The following is a 23511-nucleotide window of genomic DNA, read 5'->3' on the forward strand; positions in this document are numbered from 1 at the left end:
TTGATATCAGGCTTACATTAATTAATATATACAAAGCACTTAGAATTATACTCTTCACATTCCACTCAATAAATGTTATCTATTATGATTTGGGGAGAGAAAATGTGTGTTAGGAAAATGAGCATCCTAATCCTCAAGTAAACAACTCAGGAGTGTCTCCTTTGGGGCATGCCAGGTTCTGTGACCACTAACAAAACAACAGACAAACTTCTGCCTGCCCTGGGCTTACAATCTACATGGAATACCAGATATGCTCCCAGAAGTTACAGAGCACTAAAACGCACTCGTATTCGCATAACACTTTACATTCCACAGAGGTCTTTCATATGAATTATTTCTTGTGATCGTCACAACAGCGCCTCCCTTATACAGGAGAAAATGAGTGATACAGAAAAGATGAGTGATGTCAAGATGCTGACACAGGGGGCGATGGCAGAATTACGAGCCTTACAATTGTTACCAGATCCGTCACGGTAGAGCATTAAGTAATGCCCCTGTATGGAGATAACAGACTAAGGTTCAGCCTCTTTCTCCAGCATTGTGGGGCCAGGGATCCTGTCTATTGTGCACACTGGCCAAACTAAAGTTTTGCCATCCCTTCAGCATCATGCAGCGCCCTGGCTTGGACTCATCTCCAGGCCACCTCTCCAAATGGCACCCCCTTCATCTTGGGGGATAGACACCCCGTCAGGGCTCTGCGCCCAGAGTTGGGGACTGGCTCGCCGCCGATGACTCCTCTCCGCCTTGGGAGGCGGCACAGAGCTCACTGGCCCCTCCTTCCCTCTCATCTCTATGGCGGAAGTGCGTGGTCCCAGCCGAAACACAACAACATTCTCGGTGGTGGGAGTGAATGGACTCGTCCAAAAGAGGGGGATACTTCTCACCCTCAAATATTAAAACGAGAGAGGTAATCAAGAAAAAAGTAGCATGTTTTTGCGGAGCAGTATGTGGCTCCCTGTGTCCGCCGGCGTGACTGTAAGGCGGACCGAGCGGCTGCGCTGGCTGCGGGGCCCGGCCGGATGGGAGTTCGCGCCCCCGCCGGAGGCCGATGGAGCCGGTGGAACCCGCCCCGCTCGGAGAGGGGGGTGCCGAGGCGCGAACTTCCGCCGCCGGCGCCGCCTCTTGCCGCGGTGGTCTGGCGCCCGCGGCTAGGGGACCGAACCGTCGTGGGCTCTCGGACGCGGGCTCCGGAGGTGGGGGACCGTTTTAACCGTCTGCCCCCTTCCCGGGTGCAAGCGCGGGCACTCCCCAGGTTGGCGGGAGGGACGGCGCGCCTCGAACTCCAGAGCGCGGCCGGGGTGGGCGCGGGGCGCCGTCCCCGGGACCTCAGGAGGCAGCTCCTCCCCGGACCCTGGACCTTGGAGTAGTGGCGGTGGGAGAAACGGGACCCGGGAGGAGGGTCCTTCCTGCGACCCGCCAGAGTGTCTTGACACCGACCCTTGTTTTTGCTTTTAGTCCATCCCTAGCGCTCAGCCGCAGGCGCGGAGGTCGGAGCGCACCTGCGGAGCGGGCGCCTGCGCGTGAGGAGGAGGAAGGGCATGGGCAGAGCCTGAGTCACCCGCGCTCCAGCCTGTACACGTAAGTGGGCGTGGGGGTGCCCGGGGCTCCAGCATGGCCCAGTGCTCTGCAGACCTGGGCCTGGAGGGGGACCAGAGGGAGGCGACTTCTCGCGCCCTGCTCTGGAGGGCTCGCTGTTCACCGGAGGCGGGGGTGAGGGGAAGGGGAGAGACAGGCTCATCACAGACCAGAGGTGGCTTGCTGTGGGAAGGAGGCTGGAGTTGGTCAGTACTGGCCTCCTGCAGGAGTGTTTCCTACAACAGTGCTTAGAATGAGGGAAGAGCCTGGGCGTGGGGCAAAAGAAAAAAGTGGCCTGTTTTTTGTTTTTTTTTTTTAAGTTTTTAAAAATGTTTGTTTATTTTCGAGAGAGAGAGAGAGAACGAACGAACACAAGGGGGGGGGGGGAGGGGCAGAGAGAGAAGGAAACACAGAACGGGAAGCAGGCTCCAGGCTCTGGGCTGTCAGTACAGAGCCGGATGTGGGGCTCAAACCCACCAGTGCGAGATCATGACCTGAGCCGAAGTCCCACGCTCAACTGACTGAGCCACCCAGGTGCTCCAGTGGCCTGTTTGGAGGTTTGTGGGGGACGCAAGAGGGGGAAGTGGCGGAAGAAGGGGGAGCTGGACCAGAACTGGGAGTATGAATGGAAGGGTGTGAATAGAGGGCAGAAATGAGCGGGAGAACCCCCCTCCTCCTGAGTGTAGAAGCCAGTTCAGTAGCCCTGGGAAGGACCTGGAGCTCCTGGGTCAGGGTGAATTGAGCAGTTACTTTGTAAGTACTTTCTGAGTACTGAGTTTCCAGTTTCGAGTATGATCCGGTCCCTGCCCTCCAGGAAAGGTCTAGTGGGAGAGACAAGACTATATAACATCTGGTGAAGAGATGCCTGCTAGGACAGGTAGATTCGGGCTGATAGCCGAGTGAGAGGCAGAACCAGCTTGATCTCTGAGCTGTCCACAGACTGCCTCGTGTTCACTGCTGAGCACTGCTGTATTATGGGGATTGAGACAAATACACTTAGAAGAGAGCTGCCAGATAAGATGTCATGTCCAGCTGGCGTGTTATGGGGACTGGGGACCCTTAACCCGTGGTTGGGGTAAGGGGTGATGAAAGAGTCGCTTCCAGGTATCAGAAAGGCACATTAGTGGAAAAGGGGTGAGACTTAACTCTGTGTGGCTCCTGACATCCAGACTATGACCAGTGGTTAGGGGCGCCTGGCTGGCTCAGTCAGTAGAGCACATGACTCTTGATCTCAGGGTTGTGAGTTTGAGGCCCGGGTTGGGTGTAAAGATTACTTAAAACCAAAACAAAAAACACTGTGGCCAGTGGTTTAAAGCAGTAAGGGGCAGATCCTTTCTGTAGAAGGAACAACTGGGTAGAGCTGTCTGAAGATGGCATGGTCTGCTGTGAGGGGTGGCCGAGCTCCCTGTCAGGAGAGGTGTGTTAAGCCGAACCCGCAGGAGGGAACTTGACACTTCCTTCTCCTTCAGGGCTCCTGTTCAGTTATTTCCCAAGGTCTGGTTCTCTAGTCTATTCTTCCCTTTCCAGTCTGTCCCCCGGTGCTGTATTGTAGCGTGTGTCCTCTCAGCGGAAATGATATTATAACGAATTATAGTGGCTAACACTTACTGTTTACTCCTTGGCAGGTACTGCTTTAAGTGCTTTACAGATGCTAACTCATCCAGTCCCTGAGACAGTCCTTGCGAGGTAGCTTTTATTAATAGCCCCTTTATATAGATTTGGGAAACTGAGGCACAGTGGGGTTAAGCAGCTTGCCCGAGATCACGCGGTGAGCAGGTGGCACGGCTGGGGTTCCAACCTGGGCTGTCTGGCATTGTTCTTAACCACTGTTCTACTGCGTTTTACGTATACAATTTTATTTGATCCTCACAAGAATCCAAATTGACGGATAAAACACCCTCAGAGAGGTTGAGTGATTTGCGTAAGACCACAGAGCAAGGTAGAGGAGAGCTGGGGTCCAAACCAGGACTGTTGGACATGAAAACTCCCACACTTTGCACTTCACTCCCCCACATCCTATTGTGCTGCCCTTGTAACCGTCCCTGCTGTTGTGGCCTCTAACTGGACTTCTTGCCCAGCCTTTCTGCTTTAAATCTGAGAGTTTCTACTTCAGAGTCTGTGGATGGCTCTGGAACTAGGTGAGATTTGGGTTGTGTGTGTGTGTGTGTGTGTGAGTCAGGTGTTAAAGCCCAGTCTTCATAGTTTTTACTGCTTTCTCAGAGTAGTTTCTGACCACAAAATAGTTCAGAGCCATCCTTTGGTTTTTATCCAGAGTTAAGTTCCTAAATTTTTTTTTTTTTTTTTTTTTTTACATTTTATTTATTTTTGAGAGAGAGACAGAGAGCACAAGTGGGGGAGAGGCACAGAGAGAGGGAGACACAGAATCCGAAGCAGGCTCCAGGCTCCGAGCTGTTCAGCACAGAGCCCGACGCGGGGCTCGAACTCACGAATTGTGAGATCATGACCTGAGCCGAAGCCGGACGCTCAACTGACTAAGCCACCCAGGGGCCCCAGAGTTAACTTTCTGATGCACAGATTTGACCTTGGCACAGTGATGCATCGACTCTTCACTGCCCTCAGCACCATCCAGATGCCTTAACCTGGTTGTTCAAGGTCCCAGGCAGTCAGACTTCAATCTTTCTCTTCTTTTTACTCCCACCTTGTACTCTTGCCACTCAGGTAATATTTACCTGCCTTTCTCTCTTTCTGCCTTTCTCATTCCTGTGGCCTGTCAAGGGCAGGGGCTGTTCTTGCCTTTGAACGGCCAGTGCCTGACACCTGTCGCACAGTGAACATTTGCCGTAAACTGCGCTGAACGCTGTACCGAAGTCAAGCCTTGGCTGGTTGTTTGGACTGTGACTTTGAGGCTCCCTCCCTTTCTGATCCCAAGAGTCTTTCTGATGGTATGTGTCATTGAAATGCAGAGGAGGGCCACGTAGGCGGAGGCTGGCTGGGCCAGAAAGGACGTGACAGGTGACATGCAGGTCATCGAGAAGGTGTCTGCTTTCTGACCTGGCTGCTCTTGCAGGGTGGCCCCTGGCTGGGGTGAAGCTCCCCCGTCTTTATTCTTGTCCCCCAGCGTGGTGTGGGCTGCCGGCTGCAGGATGAACTGTCGCTCGGAGGTGCTGGAGGTGTCGGTGGAAGGGCGGCAGGTGGAGGAGGCCATGCTGGCCGTGCTGCACACCGTGCTCCTGCACCGCAGCACGGGCAAGTTCCACTACAAGAAGGAGGGCACCTACTCCATCGGCACCGTGGGCACCCAGGATGTGGACTGTGACTTCATTGACTTCACCTACGTGCGCGTCTCCTCTGAGGAGCTGGACCGTGCCCTGCGCAAGGTTGTCGGGGAATTCAAGGTAGGGGTGTGGCCCGGGGGGTGGCAGGTGGACCTCGAACGCCCCTCCACCCTGGCTTGCTGTTGGACCCTTCCCGGGTGTTCACGTCAGCTTCTTCCAGGTTCTAAGGGACGGGCGTGTTCGGCGCTCCTTGTGGGGAGGATGGCTTTGGGCGAGGGCAGGGAGTGACGGCAGGGAGGCGTCAGGTCCCACGGGGTGATCGCTGCCCGCATGGTCTTGACCTTCTATCTGACTGTCCGGCTCTCCCTGCAGACACCTTTTCTTGCTTGTACTTTTCCCTTCAGCAGTCTGGGCCTTTCCTATGCGAAGTTCCCTGGGAGGGAGGGTTGCTGGGCTTGGGTGGGGCGCCCCGGGCCTGTGGTTGTATGTGCCTTGTGTAGGCGTGGAGAAAGGTGGGAGGCTGCCAATGGTGGGAATGGGGATGTGATTTTTTTTAGGTTTTAAAGTAAGAGGGAATTTTTTTAAGGTGCCATCTCTGAGGTCAGCGGAGGAGGGTTGTCTGTCTGACTTCCAGTCCACAAATGTTTGGAGGGTCCCTACACTGTGCCAGGCACCATGGCCTATGCTCATGGCGGGAGGCCACAGTGTCTCCCCACCGTCACTCCCCAGCCCCTCTGAGACCAGAAAGGGCAAATTCATGAGTTTCCCCGTCCCTCGTCAAGGGAGGCAGTGGTCGTCACTGTCCTCCAGATGCCTCTAAGAGACACGTGGAACGTAATGGTTAAGAGCATGGATTCTGGAGCCAGGCTCTGCCACCCAATGAGCGTGTGACCTTGGGCAGGTGACTCCGCTTCTCTCGCCCTCGGTTCCCCTGTATGTAAAATTGGAACGACAATCGTACCTGCTTCACGGGGCATACGCACTATGAGGATTAAATGAATGTGTCAAGTGGGTGAACCAGCCTGGCACCCCAGTAAGCATCGTAGAAGTGTTAGCCCTTACAACTACCAGTCAAAGTCACTTGACCTCGGTGTGTCCACAAAGGAGAGAATTGTTCCTTGATAGACGGTTCAGGACTTGAGGGAAGCATCCTTACCCTCCGAGTTGGCCCTAAAATTCAGATGGAAGGGTGCTTCAGGGTCCCACCTGCCTTAGGAGTGTGGGGCCACCACAGCCCCTGGAGGTAGGGGATAGGCAGAATTATTGGATGAAATGGTCTCATTCGCTTCTCAGAAGAGAAAAGGGAGAAGCTGGGTCTGGTATGTCCTTCCCTTCCCCCTTGTGTGTGTTTGTTTGTTTGTTTTTAGGTTTATTTATTTTGGGAGAGACAGAGACGGTGTGAATGGGGGAGGGGCAGAGACAGAGGGAGAGAGAGAGAATCCCTAGCAGGCTCCGAGCTGCCAGCACAGAGCCCGGTGCGGGGCTGGAACTCATGAAACCATGAGATCATGACCTGAGCCGAAATCAAGAGTCAGACGTGCAACCAACTAAGCCACCCAGGTGCCCCTCCCACTTTTCTTTAGCGTCAGATTTTGTTGATTTGCTTGGAGCACTCAAGTTTAGGCTGGCAGGTCGCTGTGTCATTTCACACGAATCCTTTACCCTCTGTGGGTCTCATTCCCCACCCTCCCTGAAGGACTAATAAAGCTAGGAGAGCCTAATTCCCTGGGGTGTAGGAAGCACACAGTGAGAGCTCCTCCAAGGTCTTGGTCTGCTCATCCGTTCTCCCTCCTTCCCCAGGATGCACTGCGCAACTCTGGGGGTGATGGGCTGGGGCAGATGTCCCTGGAGTTCTACCAGAAGAAGAAGTCTCGCTGGCCTTTCTCAGACGAATGCATCCCCTGGGAGGTGTGGACGGTCAAGGTGCACGTGGTAGCTCTGGCCACAGAGCAGGAGCGGCAGATCTGCCGGGAGAAGGTGGGTGAGAAGCTCTGTGAGAAGATCATCAACATCGTGGAGGTGATGAACCGGCACGAGTACCTGCCCAAGATGCCCACGCAGTCGGAGGTGGACAACGTGTTTGACACAGGCTTGCGGGACGTGCAGCCCTACCTCTACAAGATTTCCTTCCAGATCACTGATGCCCTGGGCACCTCGGTCACCACGACCATGCGCAGGCTCATCAAAGACACCCTTGCCCTCTAGGCCTTACTGGGGCCGTGGGCTCTCCTTGATGGCTTGCAGACCTTGGCTTCTGGGGATCGTACCATTGGCCCCTTGGGGCTCGGGAACCTGCCCCAGGTCCTTGATGAGACTTGGAATGGCCACCCCTGGCTTCCTTGTTTTGTGGTTGCCAGTCTCTGGTCATTCTTTTAACCTTAGCTGATGGTCAAGTCTGGCCTTCACTGTCTCTCCACACCCCTGGTGGGGGTTCCCCTTCCTTCTCTGCTGTATGGAAGAGCCATCGCTAGGATGGTGAATAAAGTTGAGAATGTGAGTTCAGGTTGAGCCATCTCTCCCTTGGCTTGTGTTCGGCCCGGAAACATTCACACTTTCTGACAGACCTATGAGGACACAGGTGTGTGTTGAGGGTGTTATTCCAGCGTGATGGGGGGATGGGATTAAAACTGACCAATTTTGTACTTTGTGAGACATTCATGTAAGCAGGTGTTAACCATTCAGGTGTCACCATGTCCTATGAATGATGACACAGATCAGGATCTGTTGCTTTTGGATAGGACTGTGCCGTTTCTTCTCCCTCCTTAAGGAAGCGGTGATAGCCCTGCCCTTTGTATTATCTGGTCTTATTTCATGATTGCCTCAAAAAGTACCTTTTCTGTCTTGATAGAGCACGTACAGGTCCCCATGTGCATGAGAAAGCTCATCTGATTTGGGGTTTCTTTCCCTGGAGAGAGATCGGCCAGCTTGAGGCAGGTGTCTGAGAGGTGTTCCAGGTCGGGCTGGCCCTGGCTGGTTGTTAGGACACTGCTTTGTTAACACGCTCATTTCTACATCAGCATACTCAAGATCAGTGAACTCCTTATTGTGTACTTTTTACTGACTTAGTCTATATTTTACGATGCTTTTTGGTTGTATATGGGCGGTTCTGCTAGGCCAAATGGGGTGGGTGGGTGGGGGTGTTGCCCCTGGAGCCGGTAGATAGGATGGCCAGGAAGCGTTCACCACATTTTTCTCATTCCAAGTCACCTTAGCCCTGTGATATTTCACAACAGATCTAGTACGGTCTTGCCCTTGATCTCCGGAGCATTGGGAGAATTCAGGAGGTTCTCGGGGCTTTGGAGATGGGGAAGGCCATTTCCTAGCAAGTCCTTGATGGTGTGTAATCCCCACCTGGCCCCACTGCAACCCTCGAGACCTTGTTTTCCTCCTAGCTGGCCGTTAGCTAATCCCTCCTGAGGGGTTGTTGACTGATAGAGCTGTTTGTTGGCCGTGACTTTGTTTTTAAAAAGCATAGCGTTGCTGTCTTTCAGGAGACCTGAGCAGAAGGGTCTTGACTCCATCCTGGCTTTTTGAGACTTTCTACTTGTCTGCAGCCAGACTCTGAGACTCTGCTCCACACTGCCCACCCCCGCTCCAGGTTGGCTGTGGGCCACCCAGCTGGCAGTGAACTCCCCTTGGTGGACAGAACAGTAACATTTCCATTCCTTTTGGCATTATAATTTCCTGTATGTAGGGGACTGATTTACTCAAGGTCAGGGCAGGAGCCCTGGTGACTCAAATATGCTTTCTCATTGGTTGGTAACTCCTTGATCTCTGGGACCTGAGCAAAAGAATGGGGGTAGGACTTGAAGCCCCCCCACCCCGCCCTTCCCTGCTTGCTGTCAGCCCAAGGAGGCACTGGCCTGCTTGTCCAGCTCCGAGAGGCTCCCAGAAGCGATGATGGAGGAGTAAGGATACACATCCCTCAGGTCTTGGAGGCTGCTCATTTGCCTCCTGTTCAAGTGGCCCCCTGGGCCACCTAGCAGTATTGAGCTTTGGCCCAAGGACAGCCAGGATGCTTGCTTGTCTTGTGTCCTGCTTAGTGCGGTGGCACCCCAGCCAGCACCTGGGGTGGGGTCTGGAAGGACTTTTCAGGGTTCTGAGGGAGGTGCTATCTTGACTTCCTTTGTCAAGGGAGAGAGGGAAAGCCTTGCGGATCCGACTCCTGGGTTTGGTTGAATGCATGGGCCGGATTCCCACGCGTGGGTGTAGAGGCCCTTGGGACGAGAAGAAACAACCCCGGGCCCTGGGAGTCTGGGCCATAGTCCACACTGGAGGATATTGAATGCTCAGCGCCCGAGGGGGCCTACGGCGCCTAGGATCCGCCCCTCGGGGACCTCCCCTACACAGTCCAGCGAGGCCCGCCTGCTGGCTTGGGCTCTCGCACTTCTGGCCCTTCCGCGCACATCTGGGCAGCCGGCGAGTTAGCATGAACGGCTCTGGGACGGGCGCCTCGGCCCCAGCCACTTGGCTGAGCTCCTGCTGCAACCAGTCGGGGGTGCTGCCCGAGCCCCCCGAGGGGCCGCCCGTTGTGCAGGCGGCGGTGCTGGGCGTGCTGTCACTGCTTGTGCTCTGCGGGGTCCTGTTTCTGGGCGGTGGCCTCCTCCTGCGTGCGGAGGGCCTGACGGCGATGGTGCTCCGCGAGCGGCGCGCGTCCCGCGAGGCCGAGTCCAGCAGCGCCGGCCGAGGCGACGACAACTCCTAGGCACCCATGCGCTCGAGGGCGGGGGTCGCGGCCTCCGGGGCGGCCCACACGACTCGGCCCTGCTGCGGAGAGGGGTGGGGGTGGGAGGGCTCGGCGCCCTCCCCACCCTCCGCGAGCCTGGCGCTGCGCAGGTGAGAGTGCCGCAGGTGAGAGTGCCGGGGGCAGAGTTGGGGGGCAGCTCTTCAGGGACTCTGCCTGGGCTCTGCATGTCCCCAGGGTGGGGCCTGCAGGCACCCCAAGTGTGCTAGGACCCGAGGGAAGAGGCTGCCACCCTCTCTTCTCCCGATCTCGTGTCTCTCCAGTGGCGCCTCACCCATGTCCTTTTTCTAGAAGAGCGGGTCACCCTGCGTGAGGGGGAGGTGGGGCGGGGGGGGGGGGGGTGGTGGGGATCAGAGGGGCCTCAGTGTGCTTTGGAGCTCTTCTACCCTGCACGCACCCTCCCGCCTCCCCCGCCATTGCTCAGCCCCACGGGAACTGAGGCCCAACTCAGGGGTGCCCCAGCACTGCCCATGCCGCTGGGAGGCTGAGGAGAGACACGGTCACGGAAACTCGGACAACCCAGGCCTTTGCTGCTTCCTCCTCCTCTCCTTCCTGAAGCCTTGTCCCCAGAAGGGGGTTTGAGTAAGATTCCTCGCTATGGCCCCCCTCTTGAGGCAGGGATGGGAGTGTGGGTCCTGTTTTATGGCAGAGCCAGGGGCCTGGAGGTCTCTGGGGGATGGGGAGGTATGGCTGGGGTCCCCCCTCTCCCAGTCCCTTTTCTGGTTGTTGGGGCGCAGAGGTGGCCCTGAGCAAGGAGCTTTGTGGTATGTGTGGGGAAGGCGGTGGATGGCAAGATTCCTGACAGCCGGGGGGCCTCATGAGCACGTTGCTGCAGGAAGCTGGGGCTGAGGATTCCCAGCTGTGGAGGCTCCATCTGGCTCTCCAAGGACAAGAACCATCTGGAAGGAAGGGCCTGGGTGGCCTAAAGACAAGGTGATTCCAGGCCAAGGCCACCTGGGACACAGCCCCAGGAATTGGGCAGGGAAGCCTTCACTGTCTCTCTCCTCTGCTCAGTGTTGTACCCACGGGCCCCTGGGAGGTTTCTGTGGGTATGGCTGTTCTTTGGGGGTGTCTCTGACCTGTAGCTTGTCACGGGCAGAGGCAGGGTCCTAGCTTCCTTCTGAGAAGACAGTCGGTGCACGTGAGGAGAGCCTGGTGAGGGGAAGGTGACAGCATGGGCAGCGTGTGGCTGAGCAGCTGTGAAGCTGACGACGTGTGATCTGTGACAGAGCAGCCCAGGGTTTAGCGCTAATCCCAGGCAGTTGTGCCACGCTGGCCTCGCTGAGCTGTGGACTTCTCACCTCAGGGACACCACTGCCACCCCCTTGGAGGGAGAGGGCTGGCCAGGGCAGTGCGGGGTGTGTGTGTGTCTGCTCTGGCTGGGCCTGGGGGACACCTCCCACCTCCCACCTCCCTTTGCTGTGTCCCGGACGGGGGGTGAGAATGCCCTCTTTTTATTGTATCCAGGTTCCTTCACCCCCCCTTGCCCGATCACATCCTGCTGTTTTTCTCCCCTTCCTGTGCCCTGTGCTCTCCCCTCCTTCCCTAGCTGGGATTGTAGAATTCCCGCGTGTGCTGTGAACCCTGTATTTTACAAATGGGGCTGCTCGGAGAGAAGAGAGTGACGCGCTCAAGTGAACGACAGAGCTGGAACTGACCGCTGGGGGCTCCCGATTCCGAGCTTAGGGGTTGGGGGTGGCATCCCTGAGTGAGAAGGCCTATCCCTGGGTTATTCCTCTTGCCCTGTCCTCCTTCATTTCCCACCACTGTTTGAGATGCTGGTGCAGAATAGGACCTCTGCCTGTGAAGGAATGAACCTTCACATACACACCGCATTTGGCATATGGCTTCTGGGACCAGAACCCCAAACCCCCACGTTACTGCCTCGCTCCTGACCCTTCTTCCCCAGTGGTCTTGTTAGACAGCCTTTCATTGCTGGGCACAGCCTTCCAGGAACCCGCAGCTGTTCCCCAGCCAGCTGGGCTCAGCTTTCCCGGCCTGAACCTGAGGGTGGGGGTGGGCTCAGAGAGTCAACTGGAATATGTATCTATGGAGAACAATCCAGATGGGCAGAGCAGAGGGATCAGAGGTGAGGGCCGTGACTTTTGGACTGGCATTTGGATTCAAGTCTGGGTGGTGGTAGGGGTGTACTGAGAGATCCAGTGGAGGGAAGGGCTGTGCCTCCAGCGTCATGTGTCTGCTGGAGGGGGCAAGCCAAGGGGGTAGGCAAAGCCTTTATGTGTTTATTTAATGTTTATTTATTTTTGAGAAGGAGACAGAGTGCGAGCGGGGGAGGGGTAGAGAGAGAGGGAGACACAATCTGAAGCCGGCCCTGGGCTCTGTGCTGACAGCTCCGAGCCGGATACGGGGCTCGAACTCGAGAGCCACGAGATCATGACCTGAGCTGAAGTCGGATGCTCAATGGACTGAGCCACCCAGCTGCCCTGGCAAAGGCTTTCTTCACCCAACTTCCTGCCTTTGCTGTCTGTTCAACTCAGTGCTTGGAGAGCCAGAGTGTGGGATGTGCCAGGGACTTCGATGTTCTTGGGGGAAGATACTGAGCTGTTTCCTATGGAACTTTGACCCTGGCCAAGGCTGTCAAGGCTGGGGAGGAAAAAGATTTAGAAAACTGGGGAATGAGTGCCACCGTCGCCCCCATCTGTCAGGCTCCAACTTGGAGTGACAGGTGGGGGGAGTGGGTGTGGGCTGAGTGCCATGGAGTGAGGCTGGGCATCTGGACCCCCCCCAGCAGGCTCCATTAGCCTGCACTGTCCCTGAGGGAAAGGCTGGGGCCGCAGATGGGTGATCTTCCCTCACCCTTCCTGCCGCCTGTGAGTCTGACCCCGAGTTGGAAAGAGCTGTCGGGTTTTTCCGGTCCGTATCGGGTTTTCCTCCCCTTCCATGCGGTACGACTCCCTTTCCAGCGAAGGTGGGGGTCGCTCTCTGTTACAGATCCTGAGCCTTGCGTGGTCTGTTGGTCTGTCTCCCAGAGAGCTCCACTGCCAGCCTGCCATGCTGGGGAGCTCCTGCTCCTTTGAGCCGTGAGTGTTGCGGACAGCAACCCGGGAGAGACCTGGATTGGGGTGAGGCCTCCACCGGGATCCTCGCATTCAACCTGGCCTCCGATGTGCTCCACTCAGCCTCCTGCAGTCCGCCTGGGCGCGGCTCCCGGAATGACCAAATCCCCTGAGCATCCACCGCGCGTCCAGGGCACTGAAGCAGACATACACCCTGCATACTCCATGCAGCTGATGCCGGCTGTGCCTCCTGACTTCCAGGCCTCCGAGGACATGAGTGCAGTCCCTGTCCCATCTCTGATACAGGGCTGCTGTGGTCCGACAGGCCGGTGACCCATCCCTGCTGAGGGCTGTGGTCACTGTCACCCATTCGGAGATCTTGGCTGTCCCAGCAAGGCCCTATCACTTCCTGTGGCTTGTTATTAAACACGTTGGTCATGCAAGTTTGGCATATACAGTCTGTGTTTCCAGCTCCAGACTCTTGGTATTTGTGGTACCCTGCTCCCACCCTCCCTGCAGTTTGAACGGTTTCTGGCTGATGCTGAAAGAGCAGCTCCAGCCATGGCCCCTCTGCCCCGGTCTCTCCTCAGTGGTGGCTATTCCCTGTCAACACCCTGATCCAAATCTAAGGGTGGGTAGGAGGTGCGGCCAGGTGGCCGCTCTCGTGCCAGCACTCGACTGCCCCCCTGTGGCCAGTGTGGGCAAGAACACTACTTCCTTCAACCGCTGAACTGGGGTCTAATCACACACAGGCCAGCGTTAACCTGAGGTGCTTTGAAATGAGAGGGGGTTTTGTGAGCGTGTGCACTGAATTCTAGATGGTAAAACCGTCCTGAACCTCGGTCTCTCCATCTATAAAACGGGGGCAGCAATGTCATGGTGAGGATCCAACAGGTAATGTGCTTGTCTATAGATGAAAGGTTTTCTGCACGGTAATTATCATGTGATGTTACTTCCCGCTCCCCGAACCTGACCGTCCCCAGAGAAGAGGTGTAGAACCACCCACCCGGTTCCTGGGAACACTTCATTTATTCATCTTTTCCATGAGTATTCACTGAGTGACTGCTCTGTGCCAGGCATGCTCACGAAACTGAAGTTAAAAGAGACAATAAGAAGTGGCCAGTGTCAACGGAGCCAAGAGCAGAGAGTAACCTGCTCATAGAGAAGGTGGTGTGCAGAATGGACACGTATGGGGCGAAGAAGGCGGAGGAACATTCTGGACAGAGGCGCAGAGAGGCGTGGGGCTGGGGGTACCCTAGGAGCAGGGTGTGAAGGGAGATGAGACCAGAGGCGAGGCGGCTGAAGAGGAGTGGAATTTACCCTGGGGGTGGTGAGGTATCCAGAGGGCTTCAGGCTGCCGGGTGACACGGTGAGCTCTGGACCTCAGGGGGTCGTGACAGAAGTTTGTGTGTTGGGGGAGGGGGGAGCAGGCTGGACAGCAAGGAGGCTGTGATCGAAACCCGGCAAAGCAATAGTGGCCTGGACCAGGAGGGGAAAGCAAGGGCACAGATCCAAGCAGTATTTGGGGCCCAGGCTTTGGTCACTAGTTGGATGTGAGGGACGCGGGATCTGGGTCCTGCTGTGAAGTCCTGGGCCGTTGGAGATGCCTGCCACCAACTGAGGTGACATGTTATCAGCTGGTCTGCATTTACTGGAAACCCAAATGATACCTGGCTTGAGCAGAGGGATTTATTGGCCCATGTAACTGAAAAGCCCAGGGGTAGCTCTCACCTCAGGCCTGCTGTGACTCAGGTCTCAGTCAATGTTGGTTCCTCCTCCTTCCGTGGCTTGGTCTGCTCACTGCTGTCAGCCTCTGGCAGGGTGGTCTGGTGTTAAGAGCGAGGACTTGGAATCACACAGCTGGATGTGAACTCTGGCACCGCATTCGCCAGCCGTGTGATCCGTGCAAGGGGCTCAATCCCTCGGTGGCTAGAGCGGGGAGAGGCAGGGCCTCGCTTGTGCATTTTTGGGATGGATGAGATTCACGCATGCAGGGTGCCTGGCAGGGAGCAAATGCACAGTCCGTGTGCCTGTTATTAGTCCCAGCCTCTGTGTAAGGCAGGATGTTGGCTTTATTCTCAGGTTCAAATCTATCAGGAAAGGGGGGGGGGTCATCTCCCAGGTCAGCCAGGCCGAACCCCTGGAGCAGCTGAGACTGGGCCTGTTTGACTCTGTGCTCACCCTGAATCGCTGTGCTGCAAGGAGAGAATGTTCGAGGCCTCAGTCCCATGCTCTACTCACAGTGTATGTGTGTGGGGTGTCTTGACAAACCACAGGGCCCAAAGGAAGGGGATGTTCTCCTCACCAGATCTAGGCCTGTTTCAGTCCTGGGGCAAACAGATGTGGGGTGGCCATAAACCAACCTGTGGCTGCTGCAGAGGGGACCGCGGATGCGTCCAGTTCCGGTGCATTCTGGGCGCGATGCTGCTAGAGACAGAAAGTGGAGCTGTGGGAACGGGTCAGCTTTGGGGGAGTGGTTGGGGCAAGATGGGAGGAGACTTGGCATGCCACCCCGCAGGACGCCACTTAAAGGCAAGACAGAAGAGGGGCCCGTCAAGGAGGCAGAGGAGGAGATCCCGGGGAGGTGGGTGGGAAACCAGGGAAACTGCTATCTTGGCAGTCAGGGAAGGAAAGACTTCGGAACCGAGTGGGTGGCCAGGAGCGTCCACGTCCCAGCAGTTCTGGTGTCCTGGGAGGGGGCCTCGGCCTGAGACCTTGCAGGGAGAGAGTGGGGAGGGCTTCTTGCTAGGCCGTGTGGCCAGCCTGAGCCACCCGGCCACTACCCTCAACCTCAGGGGGAAAAAGGAGCCCCCGTCCAGAAGAAAGTGGAAACGGTGGACCCACGGTCGGGAGAAGGTTGGGTTTATTTTTTGTAGCACCCTTCCCAGTACCGTGTGAATGCTTACCACACGCTCATCGTACCCGGGCGAAATAAAGCAACACAGAATGAACACTCACAAAGGCACCTCATCCTACTCCGCGGCTACTGAGCCGCCCTTCCAAGGCGCAGCAGGCACACTGGTGAGAGTCCCGCATCCTGCCGGGTGACCCAGGGTGACTCCGCCTCTGAGACCCCTTCAGATGCTGCTGTGCTTTCTATTCGTTCAGCCTGCTCATTCACACATTTTCACGATGGTCCCTTGACCTCTCCCTTTCTAGGCCCTCCCTGTGGCGCAGCCCCGGCCGGCCCCCACGTCCCTCCTCTCCAGTTTGGAGTCCATGTGCGTTACCTCAGTCCTGCTCCTGCCCATCTCCTGACTTCACTCTTCCCACGCAGCCCTCCTGCTAGAGCCTCAGCCCTGGATGGATGCAACTCTCTGTTCTTTGAACTCGCACCTGGCCGCTGCGTGCCTCCAAAGAACATCGCAGCCCCGGGCAGACTGGTGGCACCAAGAGTGCCCCCCCCCCCCCAGTGGACCCTTGCCACGCCTGGCCCTCCCTCCCTGCGGCTGGCTCTGTCTCCCAGCTGAATTTCGGCAAGACTTCCCCACTCTCAAGCCCCGCCCTCCCTCTTCCCCCCTGCGCTCCGCTCTCTGCTCCGACGTCCTCGCCGCCTGCTTCTCACGGAACAGAGGCGCCAGCAGACAACGCCCTCTGCCTCCGCTTCTGTCCCCAGATCTGCAGCGCGCCTCCTGGGAACCAGGGGCTTTCCTGTGGCCTGTCCCCGTGCTGAGGATGTGCTCCTGCCGCGGCGCACCCCTCCCCCTCCTCCGGCTCAGTGCCCTCTGCTGCTCCACTCGTTTCTTTAATGCTCCTTCAGTGGCTTCTTCTCCACTGACTCTGGCTTCCAAACACACTCAGGTTTCTTCCAGCTTAAAATAGCCCTCCTCCTCACCCAGTGCTCCTCCAGTTACTACCCCGCGTCTCACTTCATCTTTGTAGCCAGACTTTTCCAAAGAGTGGCCCGCACTTGCGCCCACGTGTGCGCCCTTCGCTCCTCTCCAGCCTGGCCTCTGTCCGGGCTGGCGGCAGGAGATCCAAGCCCTGGGGGGATGCGGTGTGTGTGGGTGGGGGGGTTGGTGGTTGAGGCCGCCTGGTAGTTCTTATCTCAGCGGCCCACCTGGCCACTTGCAGGGGACTGCTGCCCCCTCCCTCCCCTCCCCCACGCCAGCTTCTGCAGGAAGCTCGGGGCCTTGGAGAGAGGAGGCTGTGACTCTGGGCTCCCCCTGGGTCCATCACTTAGTAATGGAAATCCTCTCTCTCACCGGTAAAATTGGATAATGCTAACACCCACTGAGGGAAGCTGCCAGACGATGTGGTCCAGAGTGTGGGGGCGCCAGCCTGGGTGGAACCTGGGCCCCCCAGCTCCCGGCTGCCCCTGGGGGAGTCTTGCTTTACCCCTGCCCCGGCTCATCTCTCTGGCAGATCCCTGTGCCAGCCCCTCCTCCTGCCCCTCCCAGCCCTGCGTGCTCAGTTCCTCAGGACTCTGTCCTTGGCCTTCCCCTTCCCCTGCCCTCTCGCCTGAGGTGCTCCCCCCACCTTCTGGAGCTGAAATCGCCACCTCTCTGCCACGGCTCTGAAATGTCAGCTGCCTCCGTTGTCATGGGGCGCGGCGTTCTCCTGCCGTGTGTCTCTGTTTCCAAATTTCTTTCTTCTTAAAAAAATGCCAGTCAGGTTGGATTAGGGGGCCCACCCTAATCCAGCATGACCTCATTTAAAATTTTTTTTTTTTCCAACGTTTATTTATTTTTGGGACAGAGAGAGACAGAGCATGCACAGGGGAGGGGCAGAGAGAGAGAGGGAGACACAGAATCGGAAACAGGCTCCAGGCTCTGAGCCATCAGCCCAGAGCCCGACGTGGGGCTCGAACCCACGGACCGCGAGATAGTGACCTGGCTGAAGTCGGACGCTCAACCGACTGCGCCACCCAGGCGCCCCCAGCATGACCTCATTTTAATTTAATTATGTCTGCACTGACCCTGTTTCCTAATAAGTTCCCATTCTGAGGTGCTAGGGGTTAGGACTCCAACATGTCTTTTGGTGGCGGGGTGAGGGGGGCAGGTCACAACTCAACTGGTAACAGTTGGTAATAAGCGCTAGAACAAAAGAGGGAGGGTGCCTGCGGAGTGTGGGGAACGACTGACATTTTAAGTCGGGGTCATCAAGGAAGGTGTCACCGAGGAGGAGACATTTGGTCAAAGACCTGAAGGAGAGAATCAATAGAGACACGTGGGGGGCCCTGTGTCCCCTGTGTGGTTAAGACACAGCAAGGTGGCCCAGGGAGCGCAGGCGTCCTGACAGGGCCACGGAGGCCCCAGCCTCCTTACCCTGCGCAGGGAGCGTGCTCTTCTACCCAAACCGAAGAGTGACCCAGAAATGATGGCCACAAAGCCATGTCACACACTCTGGGAGAGAGGGAAGCCTGGGCGTCATCTCCTGAGCTCTCAGGCCCGAGGGCCTGCACTCTTCTTGGCCAACGATCCACCGATGGCCAGTGAGTGGGACAGAAGAAGCTGTTCCTGTCCCTGGCTGCCACCCTCCCCTGGCCCAGAACACACTGAGCTTCTCTGATGGTCCAAGATGTATTTAATTAATTAGTTAGTTAATTAATTAAATGTTTAGTTTTGAGAGAGAGAGAGAGAGAGAGAGAGAGAGGGATCGCGAGTGGGGAGGGGCAGAGAGAGAGGGGGACAGAGGATCCGAAGCAGGCTCCAAGCTCTTTGCTGACAGCAGCAGGCCCAGCCCAACGTGGGGCTCGAACTCGTGAACGGTGAGATCATGACCCGAGCCGAAGTTGGACGCTCAACCCACTGAGCCACCCAGGCGCCCCCAAGATATATTTTAGTGAAGGATCTGGTTGGGATTCCAAAGCTGTGTAGGCCACTCGTCTTAACTACCTCACTCCCTTGCACCACGTGAGGGTCCCTAAGGGTTTCATTTCACTGGCGGTCCATGGGGGTGCCCTCAGCCTGCGCTTCTGTTGTTTCCACAGGCGGAGGCTTCAACCCCAGCTCCATTTCTCTGCCGGGGTCTTTCTCCTTCTGAGCCACCTAGACTCTCCCACCCGTGTGAGAGCTGCTCTTCATTCGCAGTTGAAAGTCGACGGGAACCTTCCTATTCTCCTAACTTTGGACCCCTTCCTTGCAGAACAACAACCTGGCTAAAGGCACAGATTGGCCTCTTTCTTGGACTGCTTTTCATGATAAGAGCCACCATATTAGCTGGAAACTTCTCTGCCTGAGCCATCTGCTCAAATGTCAGCTCCATTAGGAGAGGGGTTTTTGCTGTTTTGTTTGCTGCACATAGAGGGCCGGTAGGAAATGTATTTTTGAGTAAATGACATCGTCTCTTAGATTACTTCTTCAATCACAGGGTGGGGAGGAGGGAGAAACTATAATAAATGCATCATAGCCCCTTAGTTTTCTCTAGCAAAAGATGTGTTAACTCCGGAAATGGACTAGAACCTAACTGAGGCACACGGGAGTTGATCATATGCTATGCTGCTGGCATGAATGGAGGCTTTGGAGAAATGACAGCAAAGTTTAAGGGGGGCAGTTGGCAGCCTTCCAGCTATCGATTGTCATCTTCACCTGTTGGATTTAGCAATAACAAATCAATGAACAGTGAAGTTTGTGGAGGAAATCAAATAACTCCAAAACGCTTTCAACACTGTCCGTTCTTTTAGACACTACTCTGCATGGGTTTGTGGGAAAAATCAGCACATTTTTCCCGGTGTGCAGGCAGGGCGGAGAGGGGCAGAGCTGTGTGATTGGTTGAAGATTTGAGCAACACACTTCAGTACGGAGGTGGGGAGGGGCGGTGTGTTCCAGAAGTTACGGAAACAGTGGGAGCAGAACCAGTCACTTTAAACACACAGGTGGCTGGTGACTGGGACAGTTTGTTGTCTGTTGGTTCCCAATTTTGAATGTATCTTCTTGTTTAAAATTTCTTTATCAGATACCAAATGTTACAGGAATTGTAGGCGAAATGAATTAATTGATGAATATTTCAAAACCATTTGGCAGAATCCCTCCTCCAGTGGCTAAGGCAATCTTCCTTCCTTCCTTCCTTCCTTCCTTCCTTTCAAAAAATATTTTTTAATGTTTATTTGTTTTTGAGAGAGAGACACAGAGTGTGAGCAGGAGAGGGGGAGAGAGAGAGGGAGAGGGAGATGTAGAATCTGAAGTCTGGGCTTGAACTCACAAACTGTGAGATCATGACCTGAGTCAAAGTTGAACGCTTAACTGACTGAGCCACCCAGGCACCCCTAGGCAGTGTTTCTTAAAGTGGGTTCCACGGTTGGTTACTCTAGTTTCAAGGGACTTTAATGGGCAGTACTTGAAAACAAAGGTTCTGTGGTCTAATCAATCTGGGAGTACTGTGTTAAGCAAAGTTAAATAGGTAGATGTGACCAAAGAATTCTTTTTTCTCCTTTGTCCTCCCTCCCCCCCCCCCCCCCGCCCTTGTTTTCTTTTTAAGGAGCATCTCATGGGACCACCATTCCAACAAACAGACTTTGGGAAACGTCATTTAAAATCTTCCCTTCAGAAGAGAAGAAACATTTTGGAAAAAATTAGATCACATTACTTCAGATAGTGCATTTCCCTTACTTTGTCAGAACAACAGTATAAAATTAATTTTCTTTCCAAGGACTATAATGCCACATTACTAAATTTAAATTCACGTTTCCCCCAAAGAGTGTTTTAAAAAACACATTTCGGAACTGCTCCTTATGTGAAACAAACCTCTACAGGGAGCAATGGCCAAATATGTTCAAGAATTTTATACAGGATGTAAATGTAATCCCAGAACTTCAATTTTGCCACAACTATTTTACCCAAAGTTGACTGTGCTCTGCGGTTCCTGCAACGCAATAGATCTTGGCTGGTTTTCCTGCAGCGTGGTTGTCTCAAAGAAAGTCCATTCCTCGAGTGGACTTTTGTTGGCTTGGTTTGACCAATCTCTATAGCAGGTCCGCCACTGTGTTGCCTGAAGTGAACTGACCCACAGACGGGCGTCAGTGGCCTGGGGCTGTTGGCTGAGGTGTGGGGACCCAGGCGCCATGCCGAGGAAGCCCGAGGGCCTGACATACCCAACTCTGTGGGGAAGTTGACTGCATCGGCTGAGAGATTGGTAATGTTGTACTAGACTAATCTGAGCGTACCTTGGTAGGCTTTGTCATATTATACATTCTGCACGTTAATTTCTGAGCCATAACTCTGGCTGCTGTGGTTATGGCTGGGAGCTGTCACGTTGGTTCTGTTGCTGTACTAAAATAATGGAAATGCACAGGTTCTTTATGGAACTATTTTACTATTAAAAATCACGTAATTTGGGGGGGGGGGGAAGAGCTCAACTGGAAAATTCCTCACAAAACTTCTTCTCTGTTGAGTTCAGTTTCGCTCGGAGAGGGACCTCTCCCCCAGCACGTCTCGGGGGCTTGTCCTTTGTCCACCCCTGGATACTGGTCATATCCTGCATTGTCCTCACTCTCTTTTCCCTGCCTGATCTTGTCCATCTGGTGCGTTTAACTACTGTTTCAGCTTTCTGTTGCTGCAGGACAAACTCCTCCAAACTGTAGTGGCTTGAAAGGACCACCGCCCTCGTTTCTTATTTGCTCACAATTCTAGGACTTTTTGCAGGGCTCCGAGGGGCATTCTGGGCGGTTCCACTGCTTTCACCCCCATGACTGGTACCCCACATGGGGGGAGGGCAATGGAATGGCTGGGACACTTTTCTCTTCCCTTGATCTGTCATGCTTGTAATCTAGCCCGAGGTTTTTTTTTTTTTTTTTAAAGTTTATTTATTTTGAGACAGACAGTTACAGCGCAAGCTGGGGAGAGGCAGAGAGAGAGGGAGACAGAGAATCCCAAGCAGGCTCCACGTTGTCGGCACGAAGCCTGATGTGGAGCCTGAACCCACGAAACCTCGAGATCACCACCTGAGCCGAAACAAGAGTTGGATGCTTACCTGACTGAGCCACCCAGGCGCCCCTAACCTGAGCTTCTTTGACATGGTGCTGGGTCCTGAGAAGTTACTTGATATCACCTCTGTTGCATTTGGTCAAAGCAAGTCATAAAGTCAACCCAGATTCAAGAGGAGGACATAGGTGGCCTTTAAAAAAAGTATTTATTTATTTATTTATTTATTTATTTATTTTGAGAGAGTGTATGCATGCACGTGTGAGCGAGCAGGGGAAGGGCAGAGAGATAGAGAGGGAGAGACAGATAACCTCACGCAGGCTCCGAGCTGTCAGCGCAGAGCCCCACGCGGGGCTCGATCTCACGAAACATGAGATCATGACTCGAGCTGAAATCAAGAGTGAGACGCTCAACCTTTATGGCCTGAGCTACCCAGGTGCCCCTAAATGGCACCTCTTGAGGACAGTAGTGAGCAAGTCACTTTGCAAAGGGGCCTGCCGGATGGAAGAGGAAGCCTTGTGAGTCTTTTGAAACGATCTACCACAACTACCAAATATTCTATCAGGGGTGATCAAAGACAGTGCCCACAGGGCTAGGTGGGCAAGGGAGGGTGTCCCTCTAAGGGAGGGGCTGCTAGGCAACTAGAGACGGCTCTTGCAGGAGGGATCAGGCCTGATGGTGTCAGATCTTCCGGTTTTTCAAGAAGAGATGGAAATACAGATTTTCAGACACCATGAATTTGAAGTGTAGCTTCCATTCAAAAAAAATGTGAGCCAGTCCAAACTTCCACCTGTGGTCTCATGTGGCCTGTGGCCTGTCAGTTCGTGAGCACTAGGGATTGACAAATCTCTCTCCAGCTCTGATTCTCTCCTGAGCACCAGAGCCGCATACAGAAGTGCCCACCAGATGCCCCCACCTGTATGTCCCAAAGCATGTCGGTTTCCCCATGTCCGAAATGGAGTTCATCATCTCTACACCTGCTCCTAGTGATGCTATAGCAAGCATCCTGCCTGGGAACCCCCGAGGCTCTCCCTCCCTCCTCCCACTCTCAGTTCATCATCATGACTTTCTTCCTGGTTCTAGTTATTAACAACCTCTGGCACCCATCCTGTCCTCTCCATGTCTTTGCCACTGTCTTCCCTCTCTTCCCTGGACCATTTCCACAGGGGTCCCTGCCTCCAAATCTTCTGCCTTCCGGCCCTTCCTCCAGAGCGGCGCTGTCCAATGTTGTAGCCGCTAGCCATCTGTGGCTGCTTAAATTTAAATTAATTAAAATGAAATACAATTTAAAAATTCAGTCCCTCAGTCCTAGTTCAAGTCCTATTCCAAGTACTCAGTCGCCATGTGTGGCTCATGGCTTCCATATCGGACAGTGCAGGTACAGAACATTTCCGTCACTGCAGAAAATTTTATGGGACAGTGTTGCCCTGTCATCACATTACTGCCTCAAACCTCCCTGGTTGCCCATTTCTCTGTGTCTCCTTAACCTAGCTTACACCTCCATGTCGCCTGGGTGCACCCAGCCCCCTTGTTCCCACATGCATCCTTTGTTCCGGCCACCAAACTCTCGGAAGCTCCCTGCCTATGTCGACTCTCTCCTGCTTCATGCCTGGGCACACTTGCTTTTTGCAGCTTGAGAAGCACCGTGGAGTTAGCAGAAGGCTTTCCTTTGCAAGGACACACGCACCTCACTCACACTGGGCTAAGCAGTAAAAAAGGTTTAGGAGCTCAGCCAACTGGCTAGTACAGAGGAAGATGGACCTCAGGGCTGGTTTGACTCAGGCTCCGCCAGTCAAGACCGGGGTAGTCTGTAGCTCAGATGGGCAAAGTCTGGATAGTCAGTCTCTCTACTGCCGGGCGTGAACGTGGCAGCCACCTGAGATTGGTGCCCTCGTGTGGCCCAAAGGGGTACAGCAGCTCCCGCGCTTGCGGCTCCCTGGTTCAGGTCCAGGTCAGAGGGAGGGTGGCTTTGGGAGGCTCTCCTGAGAGGGTGAGGAAGCGACTTTCCAAGCAGCCCACTTGACCCACATGGGTCATATTCCCATCCTGAGCCCATAACTGGTGGGGAGCAGGCATGG

The 23511-nt window shown here is 55.0% G+C and overlaps 2 protein-coding genes across 8 annotated transcripts; both read left to right on the forward strand.

The window, feature by feature from the left end:
* Positions 1–888: 888 nt before the first annotated feature.
* On the forward strand, positions 889–7319 carry ATG101 (autophagy related 101). 6 transcript variants are annotated; one of them, XM_047868153.1, is made up of 5 exons: positions 1071–1193; positions 1456–1578; positions 3201–3261; positions 4604–4931; positions 6612–7319. In XM_047868153.1, exons 3-5 carry the CDS (start codon positions 3224–3226, stop codon positions 7014–7016), a joined length of 771 nt encoding a protein of 256 aa, XP_047724109.1. In that variant the 5' UTR covers positions 1071–1193; positions 1456–1578; positions 3201–3223; the 3' UTR covers positions 7017–7319. The 6 variants fall into 6 exon arrangements, with proteins under 6 accessions (XP_047724113.1, XP_047724114.1, XP_047724109.1 ...); XM_047868154.1 differs by having other exon boundaries at positions 4655–4931; XM_047868157.1 differs by lacking the exons at positions 1071–1193; positions 3201–3261 and adding an exon at positions 889–907.
* Positions 7320–9011: 1692 nt separating this feature from the next.
* SMIM41 (small integral membrane protein 41) lies at positions 9012–13042 on the forward strand. Of its 2 annotated transcripts, none has more exons than XM_047867622.1 (2): positions 9012–9662; positions 12508–13042. In XM_047867622.1, exon 1 carries the CDS (start codon positions 9097–9099, stop codon positions 9514–9516), a length of 420 nt encoding a protein of 139 aa, XP_047723578.1. In that variant the 5' UTR covers positions 9012–9096; the 3' UTR covers positions 9517–9662; positions 12508–13042. The 2 variants fall into 2 exon arrangements, with proteins under 2 accessions (XP_047723578.1, XP_047723577.1); XM_047867621.1 differs by having other exon boundaries at positions 9012–9647.
* Positions 13043–23511: the final 10469 nt, after the last annotated feature.

Source organism: Prionailurus viverrinus, chromosome B4 (assembly GCF_022837055.1).
Source record: "Prionailurus viverrinus isolate Anna chromosome B4, UM_Priviv_1.0, whole genome shotgun sequence".
Taxonomy (NCBI): domain Eukaryota; kingdom Metazoa; phylum Chordata; class Mammalia; order Carnivora; family Felidae; genus Prionailurus; species Prionailurus viverrinus.

Bases quoted from the DNA above. Each gene is read 5' to 3' on its own strand.
- ATG101 (XM_047868153.1), top strand. From the start codon at position 3,224: ATGCTAACTCATCCAGTCCCTGAGACAGTCCTTGCGAG. The intron at 3,262-4,603 runs GTAGCTTTTATT...CTGCTCTTGCAG, and splicing joins CCTGAGACAGTCCTTGCGAG to GGTGGCCCCTGGCTGGGGTG. The intron at 4,932-6,611 runs GTAGGGGTGTGG...CTCCTTCCCCAG, and splicing joins AGGTTGTCGGGGAATTCAAG to GATGCACTGCGCAACTCTGG.
- SMIM41 (XM_047867622.1), top strand. From the start codon at position 9,097: ATGCTCAGCGCCCGAGGGGGCCTACGGCGCCTAGGATCCGCCCCTCGG.